Source organism: Oratosquilla oratoria, chromosome 18, assembly GCF_046742065.1.
Source record: "Oratosquilla oratoria isolate Oo_2021 chromosome 18, ASM4674206v1, whole genome shotgun sequence".
In the NCBI taxonomy this organism is placed as follows: Eukaryota; Metazoa; Arthropoda; class Malacostraca; order Stomatopoda; family Squillidae; genus Oratosquilla; species Oratosquilla oratoria.
Window position 1 is genome coordinate 23,528,612 of NC_134794.1, and position 13,739 is coordinate 23,542,350.

General features: G+C 40.7%; 1 protein-coding gene across 2 annotated transcripts in view; it reads left to right on the plus strand.

Annotated features, from left to right (window-relative positions):
* LOC143035120 (uncharacterized) overlaps positions 1-13,739 on the plus strand; it is a 214,642-nt gene that overhangs the window by 22,241 nt on the left and 178,662 nt on the right. For both annotated transcript variants that reach the window (XM_076201708.1, XM_076201709.1), the window contains exons 4-5: positions 9,322-9,425; positions 9,921-10,075. In XM_076201708.1, the coding sequence (XP_076057823.1) occupies positions 9,322-9,425; positions 9,921-10,075 (259 nt within the window). The remainder of the gene's footprint in view (positions 1-9,321; positions 9,426-9,920; positions 10,076-13,739) is intronic.

The following is a 13,739-nucleotide window of genomic DNA, read 5'->3' on the forward strand; positions in this document are numbered from 1 at the left end:
AGCTAACAGAGCATTAGGTTTTATTGCTAGGAAGGTCATGAATAAAAGTGCAGAGGTAATTATCCAACTCTGGTGTTAGACCCATCCTTGACTATGCAGTACAGTTTTAGTGTCTGTCCTATAGAATGGATATCAGTTCACTTGAATTAGTACTGAGTAGAATGACCAAAATGATACATGCGATCAGAAATTTACCTTATGAGGACCTTAACCTCTTCAGTATGAGTCAAATTCTTGCACACATCATCAGATGTCTAACATATGATGCATCACACTACTTGCTTAGAAAATAAAAAATCACTGCTGTATTACTCATTCTCTTTCTTTCTGAGTAATAATAAACCTGTTCACAGAATTTGGGGGTCACTCAGCTACAACTACAAAATAAATATGATCAAAATGCTGATGCTGGCAGCCTCATATACTCACTTGTACCTCATGATGCCTGTGTAGGCATCATCGTATTGAAGAGGTTAAACTCTGGAAAGACACAGTGTGGGGTGCTCTAATAGAGGTATTCTAATGGATCAAAGGCTTTAACCCCTTCCATACGGTGCCACACACGTAGGCGTCATGGACTTAGATCTCGGTGGCAGCAGCCAATGCCAGCCGTACGACGTGTCGTAATAATACTCGCATCATAAAATATAGTCACCGTATTGATCGTTCTCTCTTCACCCGTGAATTTTGATAACCATAGAAAATGCGATTACAAAAGAATTAGAAAGAATGTCATTATGGAGGGGCGACTACAATAAATATAATCAAGACGCCGATATGGCAGCCTCGCGAATACACTCGCTCCCCATGACGCCTACGTGTGCGGCACCGTATGGAAGGGGTTAACAAGGGTGATGCAAACAAGGTCATCGTCTTAAGACAATGGGGTAGGACTCGTAGTAATCAAATTGGAAGTTAGCATGAGAAGAAAGGTTAAAATTATTAAGATTAGGAAAGATGCTAACGAAGAGGAATGAAAAAAGACCTGAAAATTGTTTGTGGAAGTCAAAGCCAAAAATGATAAGACTTTTTTTTTTTTTTTTTTTTTTTCCTCCTCTCTCTCCTCCAAGTTGTCAATCAGAAGGTGAGGAAATTGTTTCTGAGAAAATGAGAAGGCAATATTGCAAAGTAAGCACTACAAGGAAACTTAGAATAGCATATGCTAATGGCGAAGGTTTACAATCAGCCAGGTTAGAAATGAATGACTACCTAAGGATAAATGATCCAGAAATATTGTGTGTAGTAGAGACTAAGCTCCCAAAAATGTTGATATACAATTGGGGAACAACAGATACACCTGGAGAAGAGACAGAGAAGATAAAAAGGGAGGAGTAATGTTTGTGGTGAAAAGTGACGTAAAGGTGAAAAAAAAATCTGAGTGAAGGCAGGGTTGAAGCAGTTCACCTAAAGATCAGTACTAAAGGACAATAAAAGAGACTTCATGGTGGCATATGTTCCCCCCACGATAAGAGCTTAGGATGAAACTAAATATAAAAAAAATGTTAAAGGATACAACTCCTTTCTTAAAGAAAAATATTGAACAAAGTAGTAACAGTCTTTATTAGAGATTTTAATTGTGGTGATGTCAACTGGGAGGAATGGAAAGCAAGCAGCAAAGCAGATTCCTGGGGAAATACACTGATGAGTATAGCAATGGGTAAGAGGAGATGACACTCCCACAAGATTAGATCTATTACTAACCAAAGAGCCAGACATCATCAGGTCCTTGAAGTACCTTTGCCCAACAGGAATTTCAGCTGGAGGATGAGGAAATAGAGCTAAGGAATGAATCACACAGGCAAGGGAGACTCAATTTTAAGAAAGTGGATTACTTAGGGTTGAGAAAATTCATTGAGGAAACAAACTAGGAGGAATTCATGAATACCACAGGAATAAGGAGGAAATGAGAAATCTTGACATTTACAATCTAGGAGTGAATAAAGATGTGCCAAAGACAAGAGAAGGGAAGAAGCAAAAACAGGATTGGTTTAACAAAAAGTGTGAGATTGTGAAAAAGGCCAGGGATGTGGCTTGGGAAAAATGGAGAAAGAAAAGAAGCTTGCAAACAAGCTAGGAATGACTCTACCAGAATTTGCAGGAAGAAAGAAATTATGTGAAGGGACTGAAAGATCAATTGACCAAATACCTTGAAAAGATGAACATTCTGACAGTCAATTTGGCTTCAGATCTGGAAGGTCGTGTGTTGAACCTTTTAAGCTTTTACTTGTGAGTGGCGACAAAAAACAGGATGGGAGGTGGGATTAGGAGCCTGCTACCTGTAGCCCCAAAAGGGGACATTCCTAAAAAAAAAAGTAAAGGCATGAGAGGGTCTGGGAGTTCCAACCGTACCTTAAGGTTTGGGTCTTTTAATATGCATGGATGTGGTACAGATGAGAGTGAAAGGGAAGAAATAGGCAGTATGTTTGTGAGAAGAAAGATGGATGTGCTGGCTTTGAGTGAAACTAAAATGAAAGGAAAGGGCAACTGAGTTTGGGAGTGTAGCTAGGAGGTACTCAGGTGTGAAGAAGGGATGAGGGAGAGAAGGGGTGGCTATACTAGTAAGTGAAGAGATAAGTAAGCGGGTAGTGGAGTGGAAGGAGGTTTCATCAAGGTTGATGTGGATGAAGGTGAAGCTGGGAAGGGAGATGTGGGTTTTTGTAAGTGCATATGGGCCTGGTAGTGAGAAGAGCGTAGAGGAAAGGGAGGCTTTTTGGGTAGATATAAATGAGTGCATGGAGGGATTAGGGAGAAATGTCAATGTAGTTGTATTGGGAGACCTTAATGCTAGGGTAGGAAATGAACCAATAGATGGAGTGATTGGGAAGTATGGAGTTCCAGGCAAAATTCAAAGAGAATTAATGGTGGAGATATGTCTTGAAAGAGAGCTGGTGATAACAAATACAGTGTTTAAGAAGAAAGTCAAGCATAAGTACACATGGGAGAGGGTGGTGGATGGAAGGGTGGCAGATAGAGTGTTAATGGACTATATAGTGGTGACAAGGAGTATGGTAGGAAGAGTAAGGATGTAGATGTTCTAAGGGGAGAGAGTGGGGGGAATATCAGATCATTTTCTGGTGGAAGGTAAATTGAGAGTGGAGAATAGGTGGAGAAAGAGGAAAAGGGCAGAAGATAGGGAGGTACTTAGAGTGAACTGCTTAAATGAGAAAAAAAAAAGGAGAATGAGTATAAGAAGAAGCTGAGAGAGGAGTGGGAGGGAGTAAAGGATAGAGTAGAACTAGGAGTGGAGGAGGAATGGGGATGGTTCAAGGAGGGAGTCATAAGGTGTGCAAAGATGGTGTGTGGAACAAGGAGGGCGGGAGGAAATAGAAGGAAGGGTAGTGAGTGGTGGGATGAGGAAGTAAAGCAAGGTGTAGAAGAGAAGAAGCAGGCAATCATAGATTGGCTACAAATTAGGACAAGGGAATCGAATGAGAGGTAGAAGGTAAAGAGAAGGGAAGTTAAGCAAAGAGGAGAGCAGATATGAAATGGGGTAAGAGTACGACAGAAAATTTTGAAAGTAATAAAAAGATGTTTTGGAAGGAAATTAACCCCTTCCATAAGGTGCCGCATACGTAGGCGGCATGAAGAGCAAGTGGATACGCGAGGCTGCCATATTGGCGTCTTGATTATATTTATTGTAGTTGCCCCTGCGTAATGACATACTCTCTAAACTGTCTTCATCACATTTTCTATGGTTATCAAAATTCACGGGTGAAAGAGAGAACGATCGATATAAGCGGTGACTATATTTTATGATGCGAGTATTATTACGACACATCGTACGTCTGGCAGCTAATGCTGCCCGTGAGATTTTGGCCCGTACTGAAGAGGTTAAAAGAGAAAGAGGAGGTGAATCAAGTAGAGAAGAAAAGGTAAAAGGTGCAGATGGAGAGATGATAATGGAAGAGAAGGCAATGAGAGGAAGGTGGGCAGAGTATTTTAGGGAGTTGCTAAATGTGAAGGAAGATAGGGAGGGAAAGGTAGTTGCAGTGGGAAACGCTAAGAAAATGAGAGTGATGAGTGAGGAAAATAGAGGAGAAATAGGAAAGGATGAAGTGATAGCAGCTGTTAAGATGATGAGAGCAGGTAAGGCACCTGGTCTGGATGGATGCCATGCAGAATGTCTGAAGAAAGGAGGTACAGTTATGGTGGACTGGCAGGTGAGGTTATTTAATGTTTGTTTAAGGGGAGGCTCCGGTTAAAAATGGCTAGTTTCGATCATGGGTACGAAATTTAGTTAAGCATCACAAATGCTTGTTCAGTTATCAAGGTCTGCCAGATGTATGATTTGAAGTGAAAACTTAAATGGCAAATACCATATAAATGCACTTTTGTGGCGGGAGGTAGGGGATGGCAGGCTGCATCAAATATGGCAACAACCACGTTTGTCAACATGTTTGCCATTTTATTGCTTTTATTGTCTTTTTCATACCCTCACTGACTAGTGCTTTGCAGTATGATCTTTTTCCTATCTAATGCAGCATTTCACGGCTATCATAAGTCCATATTTGATTAGAAAAAGTTGTTTACAAAAGCTTTGATATTGTGCTGTCTACGTTTGTTTACATTTATCGTCGAGTTGACGTGTATAATTTACATTTTATTTCCATTTTATTGTGTTACCATTATAGTTATGGGTCTTAACCTCTTCACTCTGGTTCAAAATCTCGCGGGCAGCATTAGCTGTCAGACGTACGATGTGTCGTAATAATACTCGCATCATAAAATATAGTCACCGCTTATATCGATCATTCTCTCTTTCACCCGTGAATTTTGATAACCATAGAAAATGTGATGAAGACAGTTTAGAGAGTATGTCATTACGCAGGGGCAACTACAATAAATATAATCAAGACGCCGATATGGCAGCCTCGCATATCCACTTGCTCCTCATGCCGCCTACGTATGCGGCACCGTATGGAAGGGGTTAATAAAGTGAAAAAGCATATGAAACATATACGTTGTATAAGGAAAGAAAACCGAGAGAGATTGTTACAAGTGCGTGTAGACACGCCCACCACATCAGCTGATTTTGTCACCCAAAGCATCAGGTTCTGTTCCATCAACTTCTACACCTTTCAAGAGGACAGGAAAAGCACAAATACGTAAAGAAACACTCGCCAATAAAAGTGATGAAAAAAAAGAGGAGGAGGAGAGAGAGGATGAAACTATACATTTTGCAGCTACCAAAAGCAAGTAGTGATGGGGAAGGATGCAACAACAATTGTTCCCAAAAAAGTCACCTAACCATAAAACTGGATGATGATGCAATCAAGAAAGTGAAAGCAGTGTATCGTTCTCTTGTTCGAGACGAAGATTTGCAGAAGTTGCTTCAGGGTTGTACTCAAAATGCTAATGAAAGCTTCCATTCAAAAATCTGGGCTAGGGCCAGCAAAGGGAAGCTGTTGGGACTGTCAAAGCTGCATTTTATTGCAAGAAGTGCAACTCTAAGCCATAGCTTTGGCTACCAGGAAGGCTCTATATTGAAAGAACTCAAGCTCATGTCACAGGCACTTGACAGAAGCCTAAGCAAGATGGAGAAAAGAAGGCTACTATTCTCAGAAAGAGGACCCAGTAAGAAGAGCAAGAAGATGAGAGCAACAATAGACAAAAGAGACTACTCTGCAGGAGGGTTCTAAGAAAAACTAGGCAACAGTGAGGAATGTGGGCAGTTCCGATACCCTCTGAAGTAATACTCTTCCCGGGTGGGTATGGGGGGACCAAGTGCCTTTCTTGAACCCTAGAGCCAAAATATGAGAGATCCAGTCTTTTCTATACAAAGATAAGTAAGACAGTAGTCGTAATAGAGTATTCAGCATAGCATTAATTGGTTTTGAGAAAAAAAATCAGTGTAAAAATTCTTTCAGAATCTTTAATTGGCCGAATCTCAAAACTAACTTTTTTTTTTAGTATAAAGTGCCACAACTTCTTTATTTACTGTTCAAATTCCATGAAATTTATGGTGCAATAACTGGATATCTCTGATGATAAATAAAGAACCAAATTTTGGAAATATTGATTTTTTTTTTTTTTTTTTTTTTTTTTTTACGTGAAAAATTATAAAGAAAAAATACATGACAGTAGACGACCCTAAAAAAGAAAAGAAAAAAAAATGGCTGTTTACAATTGTTAATATACACAAGTAATAGCATAAATTTCAAATCAATGTCTTGATAATTATAACCGTGTTCAGCCTTAGAAAATGCATAGTTTTGACATACAAAACATGTCTAAGGGCAGCGCCCTTAGGGAAATTAAGGTAAATTTCGGGGTCAAAATACTTCATTTACTTTGTTTATAATTGTGTAATTTTTGGGCAACCCTGAAGACAAAATAAAATTCCTCCTCCCTATGACTTCCGGAGCCTCCCCTTAAGAGAGGGTAGTGTGCCGGAGGACTGGAGGAGTGCCTGTATAGTTCCGCTTTACAAGGGAAAGGGAGACAAGTGTGATTGTAGTAGTTACAGAGGGATCAGCTTGAGTGTAGATGGGAAGGCTTATGGGAAGGTTTTGATTGAGAGCATTAGGAGAAGAACAGACAGAGTAATTGGTGAGGAATAGTGGGTTTAGGAATGGTAGGGGTTGTGTAGATCAGATTTTTGTGGTAAGACAGATATGTGAGAAAGCTATAGGAAAAGGTAAGGATGTTTTTGGGCTTTTATGGATCTGGAAAACGCTTATGACAGGGTAGACAGGAAGGCACTGTGGGAGGTACTGCAGATATATGGGATAGGAGGAAAGCTGTTAAGAGCAGTCAAGAGTTTTTACGAGAGTACTAGAGCTTGCGTTAGGATTAGAAATGGAGAGTGAATGGTTTTAGGTAAAGGTGGGGCTTCGTCAGGGATTTGTTATGTCGCCCTGGCTGTTCAATCTTTACATGGATAGGGTGGTGCGAGAGGTAAATGCAAGGGTAGTGGGTCAGGGGTTGGAGATGATTAAAGAAAATGGAGAAAAGTGGGAGGTGAGCCAGCTGTTGTTTGCTGACGACACTGCGGTTGTAGCAGGATCAGAGTGGGATTGAAGATAGTGACAGAGTTTGAGAAGGTGTGTGAAAGAAGGAAGCCGAAGATAAATGTTGGCAAAAGTAAGGTGATGAGATGTACAAGGGGAGAGAGTGACAGCAGGCTGGAAGTGAGCATTAAGGGTGAAAGACTGGAGGAAGTAGATAGTTTTAGGTACTTGGGTGCGAATGTGGCAGGAAAGGGAGGAGTGGGGCTGGAGGTAGAATGTAGATTGAGAGAAGCAAGTAAATGCCTTGGTGGATTAAAAAGTGTAATGAGAAATAGACATTTGGGAATGGATGCTAAGAGGAGGTTATATGAAGGAGTGATTGTGCCAACAGCACTGTATGGGGCAGAAACATGGAACATGAGAGAGGAAAAGAGGATGAGTTTGAATTTGTTTGAGATGAAATGTCAGAGAAGTATGGTAGGGGTTACTAGGCTAGATAGAGTGAGAAAGGAGGTGGTGAAGAGGAGAACAGGGGTGGAAAGGGAGCTGGGAGATAGGGTTAATGAAAGAGTATGGGGATGATTTTGCACACATGGAAAGAATAAGTGAAGAAAGATTAGTAAAAGAAGTATGGAAGGCAGATGTGGAAGGAGTGAATATGAGGGGGTGTCCTAGGATGAGATGGATGGATGGATGGGGTGAAAAGGGCATTACAAAAGAGAGGAATGTCTGTAGAGGAAGGACGGGAGAGAACAGAAGATATGGGTGAATGGCGAGGGGTTGTGTATAGATGATGCTGTGATGCATGAGGGGGAGTGGGTAGGGGATGGGGGGTGAGGAAGTATGTATGGGAAAAATTTGACGCAGCCCAAAGGGATTTCTCCCCATCTCCTTTTCTGCATGGGGGGATGGAGTGGAGGGTTGCCGAATTTATGAAGCAGCCTTGCTGTGGATGTGCTGTGTCTTGCGACACTGCTTCTTACCCAGGGTAGTGGACAGGATGCAGGGATGACCCATCATCCAGGAGATGCCAAGATAAGAGGGAGGGAGGAGGGTGGAGGGGAATGGAATATATAAGAAATGGAATGGGTGGGAGTGGTTTCTATGCCTTTTTCTTTTTGGCTGTCCCCCATGTAGGGGGAAAAAGCCCTTAGTATATGTATGTACTTTTGAGTGATTGATGTGCTGCAAGAGAGAGGTGTAGGTGGACTGCATGTACCTGGACATAGAGAAGGCATTTGATAAAGTACCTCACAGTTGATGTATGTGGAAATTAGAGCATGTTGGAGGGCAGAAGTAAACTATTAGGATGGATTAAAGACCAAAGGAAAGATACATGAGGACAGTAGTAAAGGACAAGATGTCAAGTTGGAGAGCAGTAACAAGTGGAGTACCACAAGGTTCAGTGCTTGCACCAATAATGTTTCTTGTAAATGTTAATTGCATGATGGAAGGAACAACAAGCTATGTCAACATGTTTCCAGATGATGCAAAAATCATGAAAAGTGAAAAAAAGAGGAAGACAGTAGAATATTGTAAAAAAAATATCTAGATACTATTTTTGCATGGAACCAAGAATGGGAAATGAAGTTCAATACCAAAAAATGCAAACAACTGGAAATGACCAATAGCAGCAAAAGGCTTTCCTTGAACTATTTCTTGGTAAGCAAACATATTACAAAAGCAAAACAGGAGAAAGACTTGGGGGTAAAACAACCTACTACCTGACAGACATATTAGCAGGATTGTGGGACAGACATACGGACGACTGCAGAAGATTAAAGTGGTGATCCATTATATGGATGAAGAGATGATGAAAAACTCATTGAAACCCTAATACCTCCAAGACTGGAATATGTGTCAGTAGTATGGCCCCCACACAGTGAAGGAATAAGCAAGATTGAGAAAATACAAAAGTCGGCAACAAAACTGGCCCCCAGCCTGGCAGATAAACCATATGAGGAAAGACTAAAGGTACTGGGACTGCCAACATTGAAAGATCGAAGAGAAAGAGGTGACATGGTTATGTTCAGGTCACTAAAGGAGATAGATGCATTGATAGAAGGGATCTAATTAAAGATAGGAGGGCTTTTAGAGGTTATGGAAGTAAATTAAGAAAGACCACAAGACGAAAGGATTCTAATAGAGCCCAAGCTCAAACAATACACATGTTCAAATCTAAATATGATAATTGGAAATCAAAGATATAGATTAAGTACTTGAATTTGGGTCTAGGTATGTTAGAAAATTAGAGAATAGACAGGACCTGATGAGCATTTCTCCTTTCCTTTAAACTACAATTAGGTAAATACACACTCAGTATTGTTAGTCCCAGGAGATATATTAATTTCTGTGTATTTTCATTTTTCAGACACAGGTGGATATTTCAGATGACAATTCAGTTCAGTTGACTGCACCTGCGAGTTCCAATACTTTCAAGAACAGTGTCCATGGTGTGGCCAAATTATGTCATAAGTAAGTTGAGAAGTTAGCCAATTTGTTTAGTGTTACATTTGAAGCTTTGAAGACCGAGTCACTAGCGTGTACTCTGAGACAGCCACCAGATTGGTCCATAAGCCATTTAAGGAAGAAATATTATGTTATCTGGGTATGGCTTGGGTAGGATGAAGCATTCTGTGTCCTCAATCCTCTGTGTAATGGTAGCAAGCAGAAATACAGTAATGCAACATCATTTTGGAATGTGGATGACATTCAACTGAGGGTGAGAAGTGATCTATTCCAGGGACCTCTTTGGTTCCATGAATAGTTGAATACAGATTATTTCTGGGTGAGGCTATGTTATGAATACATCTGCAACAGGATTGTATGACTGCCATACATCATAATTCATGAATTTTGTTCATTGCTTGTTTGTTTCAATTTTGTGAATCTTTATTGTATTAGAAGCAGAGTATGAACGTGTTACCCAGAAATAGATAATATTCAGTGATCATTATTTCTGTCTTTCAGGTTTAGTTTCTCGCATGTTTTCAAACCTGAGGCATTGCAGACAGATGTATACGACAACACAACGAAAGGACTGGTGGCAGATTTCATTAGTGGACAGAATTGTCTTTTATTTGCATATGGGGCAACAAATTCTGGCAAAACATACACGATTCAAGGTAAAGTGGTTATAAAGGTATTTATTTATAATTGACACTTGGTGATAGGCCATATGAAAGGATGGGGGTAAATCAGTTCTGGTTGTAGAACTCTGTTGTGGAAGTGCAGTGCATCACTGCATTGACCAAAGGCTCTGTCTCCTTAGAAGGAGGTGAATAAATCAAAACACACACCTATTTCATGCATATCTAAACCCATTCAACACCCATCTTCTCACCTTAAGGATGAAGGCTCACCTGGACTTTTGGCACACCAGTCAGGTTCAAGGCAATATATTGATTTACAGCAGTTCCACAGGAAAACACAACTGCCAGAGCTGGTTTATCCTTACAATTTCAACTTATAGTGACCTCCCACACACACACACATCTTATCTGCTCAGGTAATTTATGGAGCAGATGAATTCGCATCAAGTAAATAGTGTAAAAAGATATAAAAAAATCATTCAAATAATGTCAAATGGAAGTGGAAGGTAAGGTGAGTGGGGGTAATAATTATTATTCTCAAGTTTCATTTAATAATATTCTTTATTTTTCTTATAAAGAAAAGCCAGAGGTGGAAGGAGTGGACATGAAGGGGCGACAAAGGATGAGGTGGATGGATGGAAAGAGGGGAATGTCTGTTGTAAAAGGAAGGGAGAAAACTGAGGATAGGGGTGAGTGGAGAATGGTTGTGCATGGATGATCATGTGATGCATGGAAGGGAGTAGGTGGGGGATGGGAGTATGTGTGAATGATGTTTTGATGCAGCCGAAAGGGATTTCTCCCCATCTCTCTTTTCTGCTTGAGGGGATGGAGAGAGGGGCATCACTGATTTAATGAAGCTGCCTTGCTATGGATGTACTGTGTCTTGCTGCATTGCTTCTGACCCAAGGCAGTGGGCAAGGTGCAGGGATGACCAGTCATCCAGGAGGAGCCAAGAAAAGAGGGAGGGAGGGGTGGTGAATGGGGGTGGAGTATGTAGGGATGGATGGGAGCTGATTTATGCCTTTGATTTTGGCTACCTCTCATGTAAAGGGGAAAAGCCCATTGGGATATGTATGTATTTACCTAGATGTATTTTACGGGATGAGAGCTATGCTCGTAGTGACCTGCTTTCATATCTCTCCGCATCCAGTTTATTCTTAAAATTGTGTATAGTTTTGGCATTCACTGTTCCTCCATTTAGTTTGTTCCAGATATCAATCACTCTGTGTGGGAAGCTATTCTTTTTTAGGTCTCTTCTGTAACTGTCCTTCTTTGGTTTATTTTCGTGTCCTCTTGTTTCTCTTCTGTCCCACTTTAATAAGTTGTCTCTATCAAGAATTCCCATCCCTTTCATAATTCTGTAAATGGTCAACAAATCACCTCTTTCTCTTGTCTGTTCCAGTGTTAACAGATGTAATTTCTCCAATCTTTGTATGTCAGATTTGACAGCGTAGGTGCCATTTTTGTCGCTGCTCTTTGGATTCTTTCTAATTTTCTTATGTTCTTGTTTGTGCTAGGTGCCCACAGTGTTGCAGCATATTCTAGTTTAGGTTCATTGATCTTAATAAGTTAAAAGTCTTAAAATAATTTATTGAAATGTTTATCAAATGTCAAGTCACTTGAGATGATTATTCCCAGGTCCCTTTCTGAATCAACTTTTTTGACTTCTTTGTTTCCAATTCTATATTGACCTGATATTCTATTTTCGTTTTTTCGAAATTCCATTATACAACATTTCTTAATGTTTAAGTTCATCTCACATCTCCGACTCCATTCCCATATTTTGTCTAGGTCTTCTTGTAGCGATCTGCAATAATCTTCTGTTTTTACTCTCTTGAGTAATTTGGCATCATCAGCAAAGAAGTTCATGGAACAGTTCACTCCCTCATCCATATCATTTATATACATGGCAAACATTAAAGGAGCCAATACAGAGCCTTGCGGGACACGACTTTTCACATCTTCCCAGTTTGAATTTTTGTCTCGAAGTACCACTCATTTTTCTCCTAATTAAGAAATTCTTGAGAGAAGCGAGTAAATGCCTTGGTGGATTAAAATGTGTAATGAGGAATAGACATTTGGCTAAGAGGAGACTTTATGAAGGAGTGATTGTGCCAACAGCACTGTATGGGACAGAAACATGGAACATAAGAGAGAAGGAGTTTGAATGTGTTTGAGATGAGGTGTCTGAGAAGTATGATGGGGGTTACTAGGCTGGATAGAGTGAGAAATGAGGAGGTGAGGAGGAGAACAGGGGTGGAAAGGGGGTTGGGAGATAGGGTTGATGAAAGAGTATTAGGATGGTTTGGACACATGGAAAGAATGAGTGAAGAAAGACTAGTAAAAGAGGTATGGAAGGCAGATGTGGGGGGAGTGAACATGAAGGGACATCCTAGGATGAGGTGGATGGATGGGGTGAAGGGGGCTTTGGGGAAGAGAGAAATGTCTGTTGAGGAAGGACGGGAGAAGACAGAAGACGGGTGAATGGAGAATAGTTGTATATGGGGTGAGGTAGTATGTGTGAGCAATTTTTGACGCAGCCCAAAGGGATTTCTCCTTGTCTTCTCCTTTATGCATGGAGGGACGGAGAGGGGGGGTCGCCGATTTAATGAAGCAGCCTTGCTGTGGATGTGCTGTGTCTTGCTACACTGCTTCTGACCCAGGGCAGTGGCCAAGGTGCAGGGATGACCTGTCATCCAGGAGGTGCTAAGATGAGAGGGAGGGTGGAGGGGTGTGGAGTGTATTCAGGGATGGAATGGGTGGGAATGATTTTATGCCTTTTCCTTTTTGGCTACCTCCCTTGTAAGGGGGAAAAAGCCTTGGTATATGCATGTAAGAAACTCTTCATCCATTCCAGCAGCTGACCTTGTATTCCTCCTATTATTTAGATTTTTCTTATTAATTTTTTATGTGGTACTTTGTCGAATGCCTTCTGCAATTCCAAGAAGGTGCAATCTGCCCATCTATCTCTTTCTTGTATTATCTCAATTAATCTCGAGTAAAAGCAAATTAGGTTTGTGGTACATGATCTTCCACTTCAAAAGCCAAATTGTTTAGGGTTTACTATTTTATTTTCCTCCAAGTGTTTGGTCCATTTGTTTCTGATGACTTTTTCACATATTTTTGCTACTGTGCTTGTAGGGGAACAACTGCCTTCACTTCATCCTTCATTATTTCTCCTCCATTTTCCTCACTCATCACGGTCATTTTCTTAGCATTTCCCACTGCAACTATCTTTCCCTCCCTATCCTCCACATTTAGCAACTCCCTAAAATATTCTGCCCATCTTCCCCTTACTGCCCTCTCTTCCATTATCATCTCTCCATCTGCACCTTTTACCTTTTCTTCTCTACTTGATTTGCCTCCTCTTCCTCTCATAATTTCTTTCCAAAACATCTTAGTACTTTCAAAATTTTCTGTCATACTCTTACCCCACTTCACATCTGCTCTCCTCTTTGCCTCCTTTACCTTTTGCTTTACTTCTCTTTTCTTTTCTTTGTACCTCTCATATGACTCCCTCGTCCTATTTTGTAACCAATCTGTGAAAGCTCACTTCTTCTCTTCTACAACCTTCTTTGTTTCCTCATCCCACCATTCACTACCCTTCCTTCTATTTCCTCCTGTCCTTCTTGTTCCACACACCATCCTTGCACACTTTGTGACTCCTTGAACCATCCCCATTCCTCCTCCACACCTA